At 42.6% G+C, this 14,519-nt stretch overlaps 1 protein-coding gene across 2 annotated transcripts in view; it reads left to right on the forward strand.

Annotated features, from left to right (window-relative positions):
- The window catches only part of MIDN (midnolin), a 51,692-nt gene extending 38,467 nt beyond the window's left edge, over positions 1-13,225 (forward strand). For both annotated transcript variants that reach the window (XM_085845619.1, XM_085845618.1), the window contains exons 6-7: positions 2,210-2,458; positions 11,148-13,225. In XM_085845619.1, coding sequence (XP_085701745.1) covers positions 2,210-2,458; positions 11,148-11,512 — 614 coding nt within the window. In that variant the 3' untranslated portion in view covers positions 11,513-13,225. The remainder of the gene's footprint in view (positions 1-2,209; positions 2,459-11,147) is intronic.
- The last annotated feature ends 1,294 nt before the right edge of the window (positions 13,226-14,519 follow it).

The following is a 14,519-nucleotide window of genomic DNA, read 5'->3' on the forward strand; positions in this document are numbered from 1 at the left end:
TATATATATATATATATATATATATATATATATATCGGGGTGTATAATGTGATACCGGTCGTCCATCCGTCTGTCTGTCCGTCCGTTCCTGTCTACACTCTAACTCCCAAAGTTTTCAACTTTTACGTTTCATATTTGGTACATAGGTACAGACTGTGGAGCCGTTGTGTCACGACATACGTTCGTCATCTAAAGTGGTTGCCATGGCAACCGGGATGCTGTTTTCCAACAGTTCCTGTCCGCACTCTAACTCCCAAAGTTTTCAACTTTCACGTTTCATATTTGGTACATAGGTACAGACTGTGGAGACGGTGTGTCATGACGTACGTTCGTCATCTAAAGTGGTTGCCATGGCAACCAGGATGCTGTTTTCCATGTAGTAGCACAATTCTGTATATACCTTCTTGTTAGGGCATATATTGTGCTCACTTGCACTCTTGTTACTGATTACAATATACAAATACATATATTGCTTTATAATTATACTTCACTGCAATGCTTTATAAAAAATATTAATTATTACTCGTCTTTTAAAAACGATAAATGTATAAACAGGCGAGCATTGGGTGGCTTTGACACCAACTCTGGTGTTCCCTTCCATTCTACTCCAGCTCTTCAACGAGCCTTGATCATGCATACAAAATAAAGTGGTTTGTCTCACCTTTTGGTGGCGGTTTGCAAAGCCCCGAAGGCTTAATGATGTGAACTCTAATGGCCAATTGGGTCAAGTAGTGGAAATACAAACGAATCTCGGAAAGGGGGTGCAGCAACTCCAGTGTGGAGAAGATAATGTATGGAGGTGCACAGCTGGAGAAGTTAAAAACAAAAATAAAAAAGGTGATGCACGATGCACATGTGCGACAAAAAATTGGATGGCTTGCGCAAACAAAGCAAGGCATAGAAGGAGGAGTAACAATTTTGTGGGAAAAGTAAGGAGAGGGAGAAGAAGATTTGGTGTGTGCTGGTCCTGACGGCAGGAGTACCAGGCAAGGGACATGCCTGCACTTGGGCCGCATGCTGACAACCAATAGAAATATTAAAATCTACTTTATTTAATCTGAGCTTTTATCTGAGAGTGACTACTCCCTCACCCTTCTACCCCCTCCCCCCTTCTCGCACCTCCCCCCTCTACCCCTTCCCCCTTCTCGCCCCTCCCCCCCCCCACTCCACCATGCTTGCTTGGTGGAACAAAATTGCTCTTTTTGCAGGTTACCACGATATGTTAATTTATCATTATCCTTGTTCACACAATGCATTCATTTATTCACACGATGCAGAAATGGAGGAATTTTTCCCCCCACCCACACCCACTCCTTTGCCATAAGCCACATGTACTGTGTATTATATACCTCCCCTTATCCTTGATCATATTGCGATCAAATGTATTTCTTCCCCACTCCAACACCTCACTATATCATTCTCTTCCGTACATCCTCAATGTCATCTTTTTTATCTTGCCAAAACGAAGTTTTTGCAAGATGTTAGTCAGCTTGTATGTTTTTTTTTTTTTTGTTTTTTTTAATCATTGGAAATTTTTGTAACTTCACATATCAGAGGCCTATAGAGGTCCCTTTCAGCGCATAAAATTTTGAAGGTCAAGGTCACTTTGTCGCAAATCAGGGGAGTCGACGAAACCCTTATTTTTTGAGTAATTTTGATCGGATCGTCTTCAAACTTCATGGGAATATAGTTCATGGTCTGGCGCTCAGCTGATTAATTTTTGGTGACGATTGGCCTTGACCTTCATGGTTAGCGCCAAAGGTCAAACATATTTGACCCCAAGGTCATATTTTCAAGTTTTAGGAACCATATCGTGTAGTACCTCAAATTGAACACCTCGATAAGTGCTTTCTAGATATGTCAAGCTTGAGACATTATGACGTCATTTGGTGACGTTATGAGGCAAACGCATCTTTTTCATGGTTACTCTGTAGAACGATTTTCATCGGAATCTCTCGTAGGCAGATATTCCTCAAGGAGTCGCTCCTGGTGGATAGCAGCTCTGTTCACCTCAGTGTGACCTTAAAGAAGTCACACGTGGTCACCTTTTGGCAAGATAAGGGTCACCCTGCGGGTGACATTGGTTTATTTATTTATTTTTTTCAATTTTTATTTTCTCCATTTAGGCTCTCACCCACCCCCATGTATCACATATCAATTATTCCCGAGTGTTATGAGCAAATGCAATGTTTTGCAATCTACTTTTCAGGCATGCTCCACCCCACGTGCCAGGACGGTGCAGGACGTCCACGCCGTGATGTTGCCACCATTCTGCACATACTCAATGACTTGCTGGCAGCCACGCAGCACTGCCAAGCACTCCCAGCCGCCCTATCTCGTCCACCACCACCAACCATTCATCAGCCCCAGGCTGTGCCCGCCCACTACAGTGCCTCGCAATTGCCAACGAGTAGTTTTGCTGCAGGGAATGGTCCATCAGAGTCGGGGCGCAGGATGGGTAGGTCTTACTGCTGTGAAAATGGAAGAAATGGTTTCGATTTATAGCGGCTGAGCTCCTTTCCCTACCCTACATTTCATCATAGTGTACTCCTATGTATATATGTGTATATATATATATATATATATATATATATATATATATATATATATATATATATATATGTGTGTATATATATATATATATATATGTGTGTATATATATATATATATATGTGTGTATATATATATATATATATATGTGTATATATGTGTATATATGTTGAGATCCAGGTGAGGTCCACAGCGATTAAGGTCAAGCTTTGTTCATCACCGATCTTGGGAGAGAAGGTTTATTTCACATCAGACATATGCATATGGAGACAACAGGCTTTGAACACAATAGTCCACCCAGCCTAATCCTCTGGTGAGCTGTCTTTCGGCACTGCCTTATATTCAGTTTACTGCGACCTTTGAATGACTGTGTGTCAAAGAGGATTTATTACCATCCATTAATTTATTGCATTCTCCTGTCAGTACTGCTGATAAGAGAGCACAGAAAGTGCAGAAACAACACCCTTGATTCCTTAAGGAATTTTAAAAGGTAGCCTCCTACATGTTGTTTAGGCCTTAACAGTTCTGGGCAGTAGTCCAACAGATTCCAGGTAGCTCAGCTGCCCGATTAGCAAGGTCATTCAAACGGTCGACAAGGCCAGCTGTGTTGTAACAATGTCAAAACAAGTTTCTTGACAGTGCACAGATAAACTAATGGGAAGATTTATCCTTTCCCTCTTTCCAATTGAAACTCAAGAGTTTTAACCAAACACTAGTAGACATGTTTGGTTGCTGTTAGAGTACATACAATCCCCGACATTTCCCTCCTCTTGTTTCTTTGAAACATTTGCAAAAGAAACTACAAATGAAGAAAAGGAGCATCCGCAGGCCGGCAGGTCAGCAGACAGCAACCTCCAGTGGGTGGCCATCCTTAGGTTTAGCTCCAGATGGTCCAAAACGATCGGGAGTTCCACCTGCGCCCCCTAGCCCAAAAGGGGGTTCCTACCCACTTTCCAACCGGTCCACTAACACCCCAAGTCTTCAACAAGGGAAATCGGGAAATATCGCAACATTTAAACATAGAATATAAGGAAGCCAAGCACTCCCAAAAGCTGTTCGTACAAGAATTGCTCATGGCTAAACAAGAATGAAGTTATACAGGAATATACGTTCCATTAAATATTTGATTATATATATATATATATATATATTGCCGCTTAATGGACTTCATGAACAACAAGTAAGGCAGTGTTAAAGTATATAAATGTAATGTTCTTTATGAACAAAGCAAAATAATATTTGATAAACTACAAGCCAGAGTATAATGAAGGCACAACTTGCCAGCAATTACCAACAAGGCAAATCAAATGGTATTTCTACCTAGCCCTTCAATTGGTGCAAGCAACGAAAGACATTCGTCCAATGTGAGTTGAAGCAATTGTTCATCACTCGGAGGAAGCCAAAGTAATGGATCGGCGACTACTGCAAGGTTCCAATATGTTTCATTGTTCATGGGTTGGGGTGACATGGGTGGGGTACATAGTATTGGGTAAGGGGGGGTAGGTGTAAGTGCAGGGAGGTTTGAGGATGGCAGCAGTCCAGCGGTGTTCACCGGGGCCATCTCAGTCTGTACTAGCTGGGTACTGGGCTTTGTTGTCCATCCTAAAAAACACTTTCCAATGGCCTTTTGGGCAATTACCTTGAAAAGCATCAGTAATATAAGTCCACACAATATTAAAGGCACTACAAGTCTATACAATATTAACAGCAACATTATTATTTAGGCAATTATACTTGACACTAATTACAACAATAATATTTACAATATGCAAATGTATTAATGGGTGAGCAGCACTGTGAGCGCTCAAGGCATGGTGTAAGCTCCTTTCTCAACTTGCGCTAGAAGACAAAAGTCTCATGAGATGCATATTTACATATAAGGGTCATACAAGTATTTTCCATACATGCCTTCACTATCTGGTATTGTCCATTTTCCACGATTATGCATATGCTAGTCAAAACACTGCCACATCTATCATAAACCTCCATCAGCATTTTACTTGTAGATTTCCTTTCTTTCTTGTTACAACTTCCTGTATCTTCGTGTGTAGTGAGATGCGTGAGTCCATGTTTGGCTTACCTTTTCACTTGAAAGTTCGTTGAGTAATCAGTAATACCTGGAAGAGTCTTCCCCAGGGCGCCCCTCCGCCAGAACACCTTGTTGGCTCCTCAGCTGGTGGGGGTCGGGTCTGGTTGTGGCCCCATACAGAGGTCCTTGGGGTCTTCCTCCATGAGTTCGCTGTTAATTATTATGATGGCCTGGGTGAGGAGTGAGGCTTCACAGCATTTCTTTAGACAAATGGAAATGAGACGTTTGATCAGAAATACTCCAAAAATGATTCCCATGATGATTAGGATTGCTGCCCCTACCAGGCGCAGTAACCAGTCTCCCCAGTCATGAAATATAGATCTCCACCCTGCGTAACCCTCCTTGCGTTCCACTCGATCGCTAGTGAGAGCTTCAAGCCTTATAGGTGAAAACACCTATAAGTGAAATGTGTTCTTCTCCGGGAGGTTACTGTATTTTCACAAGATTTCACAACTGTACTCTAAAAGGGTTCTTTTGGGGCCCATGGAACTTGGGTAATCAGAGATGCGTGTTGACCCCATATGAATCCTATTTGTGCAAAGTGCCCCCGCTGGGTTTTGTCTTGCGTTTTGTTCTGCCAAGCCACTTCTGTCTTTTCTGCATTTTCTGACGTCCCCCTTTGCCACGGAGGTGTATACGGTTTCTTTGGCTTGAGTGTGTTGCCTAGTGATAGGTCCCCCCCACAAAGGAGTAGTGTCAGTACCAGGAGTTGCATATTGTGTCGTCAAAGGTTCTGTCACTGTCTCCGTTACTACAAGGTTTACAGCATACCACTGCACTGAACACTGCAGTCAACTGCAACATAATGACAAGTATTTGTGCAAAAGATTATTTTTAAATGATACCTCCGTACGAGGCTCCCACCATGACTAGAGCTTGCAGGACTGGAAGTTGCTCTGGGTGCATGGTGAGTGGATGTGAAGGCCAGAGACCTTACTGTACACTACTGTAGATTTTGATCAGGCAAGCATACCTTCCATCCATCTCCTTGTCTGACGGCCTGTAAAGTATTCTGGTGTTCGTTGCCCCATCTTGTGGTTCTGGGGTGCATCTCAATCTGTTCACCATTCTTCCTAACTCCCCTGCACTCTGTCTGTTACTAACTGCCATTGAGATGTGCGGTGTTAGTCCTTCTCTGTGCTTCATTAGTTCGCGCTCTCTGGCGGCTTGTTTCACCTCCACCGCCGCTCCTTCCTTCCCGATCCATCGGTTGGTTGTCATCAGAGAGCGTTTGACGGTGTAATCTCTATGTGCTTTGGCCACGTATTCATAATCCTGCCCTGTTTCATCGTAGTAGACAGTGAGTGCAGTGCAAAGCCAATTCCATTCCTTCCAGATTGATGTCGTTGCTAAGCAACCATTCCTCTACATCCCTTTAATTCCACTTATGCTTCCCAAATCCAATGAATTTATCCTGACAGATAGAGGCTCATATAAAGACAACAGACATGCTTTTCTGTCCGCTTCTTGCGTAGCCTACCAAACGTCCTTGTTCTTGGATGTCTGACATGTAAACAAGGACAAATGTGTCCAAGAGCCACGTCCTAAAGGTTTTGTCTTCACCAGAAGAAGAATAATAAGAAGAACAACGCGGAGCTCTCTTAGAGCCGGCATTCGCGACGCGAGACGCGGCTAAAAGATAAACCCACATTAAATAAAATCCCTTCCTTGTTCAAAGCATTTAAAATCCCCCTTTCCATCCATCCTAAATCCCTCGGTCCTGCGCCTCTTCCGCGTCTTTTTTTTTTTTTTTTTTTTCTCTGGTCACGAAGCCCAATCAACAACAACAACAACAACCGGAACAAACATATATATTACAGCCTTGTTTCAAAGCATTGTCGCTTCCATGTTTCGATAGCGCGTGCACTCGCCCCGAAACAAAAAATCGAGCGATGCTTTGAAACGTCAACGTTAATGTCCTTATTAATTAATTTTACCACAAAGCTATCTCTTTAAAATCTAGTTTGTCCACCATATTCAAAATCAGCCGCCTCGAGAAATTCTCGTACATTCTCCGACAAGCAGGCACATTCACAGCAGGGTGTTAATTGCACTTTCAAGTTTGACAAAGCGCGCTGGGCCCATGCGTGATTACGTCATCACGCACTCACATGAGCAATACGTCTTCTCAGCGCGTTGGTTTTTACGATCAAACTCGCGTAACAAATATTTGACGACATCTCAAATACGTTCGTTTTAAATCGGAATTTTTACAGAATCCTATGAAGGGCGTCTCCAAACTTTGTAACATGTGCTAATCCATCTCGTAAACCCTCACGATAAGCTGTCCTTCGATGGGACGATTTCGTGCTTTCGGCGCGCCTGTTAAATCCGACGGCACGTCACGTGACTCGCAAAACCCCATAAAATAAGTTGTTTTTTTTTTTTTTCCCCAGATTTACGAAAATCAAGTATAAAACATGCTTAATGACCCCAACAATGAAACCAGAATTGAAACTGACGTTAAAACGAACCCGTAACGTCGATCAGCCTTACGAAACATACAAAGTGGAAACAGAACTGAATTTGAATTTGAAATCAAAATGATGCTCCGTGGAGACCATCCATTTATCACGTACGGTGTTCAAAGCCAAAACAGCATACAGAGTTTATCGGACCATGAGAAAACCCGAACGTTGGTCCATTTGACATCCCACACACAGCACGAGTACTGTAGGAAATTCTCACACATAATCCCCAAACTGTCTGCTGAAGTGGTTTTAATTATTCAATTCCCTATCGAGTTCACTCACACACACACACACACACACACACACACACACACACACACACACACACACACACACACACACACACACACACACACACACACTCTCAAAATGACATTTGCCCATCACTGAATTAACAACACGTGCAGAATCAGTCATCATCGTCCTTCCTCCGGATTTAGTGTGCGCAATTCACCTCGTCCAAAGTCTTCACATTAACGATGATGACCAATCATTATCTCCACACAAACATACAAGTTGTTCCACACATACAAGTTCCAGGTTGGAACACTCAACTTACGTCTAACACAAAACTCAACCTTCCCCACCACATTGTATTCACAAATACATCCAAACAGGTAACTCTACAAACAGCCCTTCTCCTGGCTCATTAACTCTGTGTTCTTTTCCCGTTGGTTCAAGATTCCCTCTGAATCGAATCGCTTACGTCCTGTCTCACTTTGTGACTCCGTTAGCCACGCTGCAAACGCTCTCCAGTGTTTTCCACTTTCACCGGTAACTTTAAGTGTTGTTCCTTTGGGTAACTCTATGTTCTTTGCAGAGTTATTCCCCATCTTATGTTCTTAACTTGTCACCAGCCTAAAGCTTTAGTCTTGTCTCCTTTTATCACGGGATCAAAATCCCCCTTTCTTGCATACCGCCTGATAGCTTTCTTTCCTCTCTTTAATGTGCAGGATCAAAGTCCCGCTCTACTCAATCGCCTTTAGCCTTCTCTCTTATGGACGGGCCTTTAACCCTCCCCTTTATGGCACAGGATTCCAACCTGTTCCCTCGTTTCTACAGGACTCGAACCTGTTTTTATTATTTCGTGCTCCCATTTTCTCGACTTTTTGTTCCACTAATTTTCTAGCCACCTCATTTACCTGTAGGACTTCCTCCTCCCACATATACGCTCGCATGTCTGGCTCAGGTTTTACTTTATCATTCATTCGATGTTCTAGCCGGCTTGATAGGTTATCTATGATTTCTGATCTTAGAGAACCCCATTTTGGGAATGGGTGTGGATCCCCTTTTGTCCACCTTTCCCACAATGCCAATTGAGTGCATGACTTAGGTCCATATTTTTCATACATTAATCCCGCAGCTGTATTCGGGGTGGGGCATCTTTATCCCCTATTGATTTTGACGTCTTATTTCCCATATTTCCTTATTTCACTGATCCTTCCTAGAGTTTTCTTGGGCCAGGTTAGTGTTCTCCGCCTGGGGTGTTTCTTCACACTCCCAATGCACACTTCCCGCTCCCTCACCCTCCCAACGGGGTTTTCACACCTTTCCCTCCTCTCAATCTCCCGTTCGGATCCTGGCCCTGGCGTATTCTTGGGTCTCCCCCACGGTCTCCCAAAGGAGTGTCCTGGGGTTCCCCTCAACCTTCCAATGGGCCCTTACCTTCCCGGGTACCCCTTTCCGATGTGCAAATAAACCTCCTTCTCCCCTGGTTCGTTTTGAAAGGGCAAGGACAGATCTCAGAGAGCAACGAGTATCCCCAGTGTGAGAAAGGAGGCAGCTTTCTTACCTTTTCCTTAAGCTGGCCGGCTCTTTCCTCCTTTGTCTCACCAGGGTTCTCGAGCTCCTCCTCGATCCGGCTTGCCCCCTCGCCGACTACGCCAATTGTTGAGATCCAGGTGAGGTCCACAGCGATTAAGGTCAAGCTTTGTTCATCACCGATCTTGGGAGAGAAGGTTTATTTCACATCAGACATATGCATATGGAGACAACAGGCTTTGAACACAATAGTCCACCCAGCCTAATCCTCTGGTGAGCTGTCTTTCGGCACTGCCTTATATTCAGTTTACTGCGACCTTTGAATGACTGTGTGTCAAAGAGGATTTATTACCATCCATTAATTTATTGCATTCTCCTGTCAGTACTGCTGATAAGAGAGCACAGAAAGTGCAGAAACAACACCCTTGATTCCTTAAGGAATTTTAAAAGGTAGCCTCCTACATGTTGTTTAGGCCTTAACAGTTCTGGGCAGTAGTCCAACAGATTCCAGGTAGCTCAGCTGCCCGATTAGCAAGGTCATTCAAACGGTCGACAAGGCCAGCTGTGTTGTAACAATGTCAAAACAAGTTTCTTGACAGTGCACAGATAAACTAATGGGAAGATTTATCCTTTCCCTCTTTCCAATTGAAACTCAAGAGTTTTAACCAAACACTAGTAGACATGTTTGGTTGCTGTTAGAGTACATACAATCCCCGACATATGTACCCTTTTTATTTATTAGGTCATCTCGGTAGAGATGACCTAATAAAGCCGGACCAAATGTCCGTCTGTACGTCCGTCAACAATTTTTCTTTCCGATCTTGATGAAACTTAGTATGTGGGTAGAGGTCGATGAGTGTTGCACAATGATATAACTTTTGTCCGGGTTCAAGGTCAGGGACAAGGTCACGTAAGTTATAAAAATCGCCATTTTCAAAACCTATCTTGTCTGCCATTCTACAAAATATTCGGCAACTGTTTATTGATTATGATAGTAAAAAATATTATCTTGTATCTAACCGGACAGATTTTTGAATTTCCTTCCCGTTTGATCGTCACGTGATCTGGAAGATGGCCAAAAAATATAAATATAAAACACATTTTTAGCCTTTTATATTTATACATTTTCCGCAGAAGGTGCAAAAGTTTCAAAACCCAAAATGTAAACGTCGGCATTTATTTTCAAAATATAATTTTGTGTGCGCGCGCCAACATGCCGAGTCATCTTTAACCAAACTGCGTAGTAGAACTGCGCAGTAGTCCGGTCATGGCGTCTGAGCAGTGGTCAGCGTGGTTCAAATTGACTGTGGTTTCTGAGGCGAAGGTGATTGTTAAGAAGTATGTCGGTGGTATAAATTCGAGTGACTGTATTGGTGATTTAATCACGCAACATCTTGACAACGAATATCCTGGCCGAACGATTGCATCAATTCAGTGCATCAGCAGGGATGATTCGCAGGCTCCTCTCGATCGTGCCGATATCTAACATAATCACCGGCGGACATCGGGCTGCAGGCTGTGGGGCGAGGCCACGGATCCCGGATGAGGGGATAAGTGATAAATTATGCTACATGCTTCCGGCTTTCTGATTAATATATCAATGAGTACATTCCATAATTAATGAATCTGGCATACAAAATGTTTTTTCATACCTGACATGTTACTTTGTGCAGTGTCACGAAACTTCTGTGGAATTAATAATTAATGAATTTGCTCGCTCTAATGATTTTTCAAACCTCAATATTTCTATAAATACTTGACCAATTTTCATTCTGAAAGTTGTATTATAATCAGTGAAGAATAATCTACAGGATTATCATAATCTCCGAGAGCTAAGCCTATTTTTTCGTTTTTTTTTCTACAAGCGGAAGTGAAATGTCCCCAGAGAGTGGACGGACCGGAAAACCACGTATTGCACTTACTGGTGATTCTGATCTGTTATTCCGGGTACTAAATGAACAATACATATTTATTAATTATGTCATTAGTAGTATTATCCTAGTGTATCTCTGTGAACTATTTCAATCTAAACGGTTAGTTTGGACTGTTTTGCAGTTACCTGAACTGAACATTGAGAACTTGTGGTATTATAGAGATGACCGTCACCCCCACATGGGGGTAATTTTTTTTATGTGGTTTCTTTATTGGCCTCGAGTTTGCTCTTCGGTTAAAAAAAAAAAAGCTTCTTTTGGAGCAATTGTGATTCATAGTATAAGGTTCAGTCAAATATTTCTGCTGAGGTTTCACTCTTTGGTGCTTGTCCCTTTCCCAAACAGCCGAAACACTTCAGAAACAGCATGAAGCCTCCGAATCGCTACAAAAGCAGCAAGAAGCAGCCGAAGCTCTTCGGAAGCAGCATGAAGATCGCCTGACACGCTGCAAGGTGCAGCAGTTGCAACTTCGTCTCCGCCAGCACACCCAACTTCGCAAGGCACGACGCGCCCACCGTGCCCCCTATCCTCCCTCGCCTCGCACCTCCTGGATTCCTACTGTGTCGTCTCGTCTTCCTGGGGGAGACTCCTTGGGGGTCGGAGTCGGAGGAAGTGGGCCGGTTGCAGCGACGACAGCGGCTGAAGGGGCGGCTACTGGGGCATGGGCTAGTTCGGGAGAGCTGGAGCTGGAATATGCTCTGGCTTCCTAGTGCCTGTGGGGTCCATTTTCTGCTCCTGTTGTTAATGGGTCCCCTACTTGGAATTTTTTTTTTACCCTCTTTCATTTACGTTCCTTCTCTTATATTTCCTCCTCTTTTATTTTTATTTTGTTTCCTTTATTATACCCATTCAGCATCAACCCTTACTTTTTTACTTACATCCTCCATCTTTCTTTACCTTTTACTTGACTTTCCACTAGCCTTCTGCCCCACCTTTCATGCTTGTCTCCTCTGTGTCTTTTCCCAAACTCCCCAACCCCACCCCATTCTTAGCTTGTAAGGGAAAAGCTCTGCATGCACAGCCTATAAGGCAGCAGGATTGGTTGACAGTAGCAAAGCATGCTGGGAAAACTAGCCGTTGCTGTAGCAACAGTACCTCAAACATGACGCACACTACAGGACTCCCCATTGGTGCTCCGTGGGTGTAGCACTCGGACTTTTGGGTTAATGAGGGGAAAGGTAATGGACTATTACCTCATCCTCGTCTTTGCCCGTGACTGTTAACTTCTCTTCTTTTGCAATTTAATTTCCTTTATTATCAGTCTTTTCCACCTGGATTTTGTTTTGTTGTTTTTTTGATTTGATCCCTTGTTTTGTTTTGTTTTTGTTTTTTGCCCATGTCAAGGGTTCGAATGGTGCAAGCCCTGTTGTTATTTTGCATATTTCAAATCATTTCCAGCATTAAGGAGTCTCAGGCTGCACCCTCCAGTTATCCTTTTTTGTTGTTTTTTTTGTGAATGTTACGATTGCTGACTATTTGCCAAGAAAGATTTGGTGCATTTAGAAACCAACCCTTTTACCTTCCCCCCGACTCTGCAACTCTGCTCTCCTCCCTTTGATAGGTCTGCAGTTGAGTGTGAAATGGCCCGATTGTCTCTTCCCCTTTAATTAGAGTCAGGGTTAGGATTAGAAAATGGTTTTGCATTACTTTTCACCTACACTCATTGTCCTTGCATCCCTGCAAGCCAAACGTTGTGGATAGGAAGTCGTTTTATTTTTATTTTTGCGTGTTTTGTGGAAGTCTGCAGTGGAGCTTTGCCTCGTGCTGCTGGCTATGGCAGTTCGCCCACTCTGTGGTTTTTAGACTTTTTTTCTTTCTTTTTTTTTGTTATCGTGGTTTGGTAGTCGTTTAGGACCAATTTCTCATCCCCGTTTCACGGAAAAGCCTGTCCAGCCCTTCGACTCAACATAACGTTATTAATAATAAATTGTATGAATAATCTTCCTGTAGCATATAAAATTGGTTGTGAAATGCTCTGAACGTATAATATTGGTCATGACCGTAGCCTCACGAGCTTGGTTATTTATGTTTGAGATCAAAATGAACGAAAGGCTTTCTTTACCACTTTTTATTGCCTCCTCCCCCACCCCGATAATGAATGTTAGTATACTTGGCAAACAAAACATAAATTTAATTAATCGATGCATTTGGAGATTGACTATTTACTGCCATTGGTGTAGAGAATAACCCCTCACCCAACTCCCCAATTCACCTTCTCCTGTACTATATGAACGGGAATCTTTTTTTTATTTTTATTTTTTTTAGGAATAGTTGAAGGTCCAAGTGTTGTTCTGCGCCACGTGTTTTGTGTGATGTACGTCAGATTCCTTGCGTGAACCTGGACCACCCCCTCGTTTTGTTCGTACGCGAAAGCTCTTTGGTGCCGTGTACATTGAATTAAAATCCGTGAGTTTAGCTGCAAACGTTTTGTTTGGTTTTGGGTCGAGATGTTTGTGAAGTTTCATTATCTGGTCTCATTGGTGATCCCGGAAAGCCCACTAAAAGTGAAGGAAAGGGTCGAGGTGGTCAAAGTGGAGAGAGCTTGGACGAGGATGGATTGCAATATCGCGAGCTGGTCGAGAGAGGGGGAATGAAACTGAAACCTTCAAAATCCATTCACTATCATTGTACAAATCTCTCATTCTGGGCCAAGATCATTACATTGGCATTACCATTCTGACTTTTTGTTAATTAGGGTACCCAGTCAGGACTGTGTAACCTATTGTTTTTCTTCTGTTTATTTCTTATTCTTTTTCCGCCAGCAATTTGCGGGTTCTTTCGCTTTAAAAATCATTTTCTCAGGAACGGTAAGTCCGATCGACACGAAATTTTCACCATAGTATGTATCTTTTTTGATAGCAAACTTAATTGATAATTGTGATGTCATAGGTCACGTGGTACGGGCGCCATTTTGAAAAAAAACGATAAACTTGACCTCTGTATCTGAAACCGTGCAATGGAAATTTTTTTTCACTTCATACATTTTAATGAACTCCCCATCCGAAACACGAGTGATTTTTCGTGACGTCATCAGTGAAGCGGTATCCCGGTGAAAATTCGTCACGTATAATGCTGCATAGGAAAAATCTGAAATTTCTTGATCCTCATCGACACAACAATTGACTGTCGAAAAAATATATTATGACGTCATCGGTGACTTGGTTTGGCAGCCATCTTGTTGTTAATTTTTTTTTTTTTTTAAATCTTCTCCAGAACAGCTGGACAGATTGAGGCGAAACTTTACACACACATTCCCCATGACGTCCTTTTTCAAGTTTAATTTATTATTGATAGGTCACATGGTTTGGTGGCCATCTTGAATTTACCCAAAAACCTTCAAACATCTTCTCCAGAACAGCTGGTCAGATCAAGGGGAAACTTCATATTATAAGTATTGCTCAGGAGTAGTGAATATAAGTTTGTTAATTTCGAATTGATAGGTCGCATGGTTTGGCAGCCATGTTGGATTTAAGAAAATATTAAATAATGTTTTCTCTGGAACCACATAACCTATCGAAGCGAAACTTGGCCACTATAATCTACCCCCATGCCTGCATATACGTTAAAAGTCACATGGTTTGGCGGCCGTCTTGGATAGAAAAACGCACCTTGTCTGATAAACACGAAACTTCACAAACGTGTTCCACTACAAGATTGGAAGCAGAATATAAATTTATGATGTCATTGATCACCTGGTTTGTCAGCCATATTGGATTG

This window comes from Eptatretus burgeri, chromosome 11 (genome assembly GCF_056783735.1).
Source record: "Eptatretus burgeri isolate ZD-2024b chromosome 11, Ebu_testis_v1, whole genome shotgun sequence".
Classification (NCBI taxonomy): Eukaryota; Metazoa; Chordata; class Myxini; order Myxiniformes; family Myxinidae; genus Eptatretus; species Eptatretus burgeri.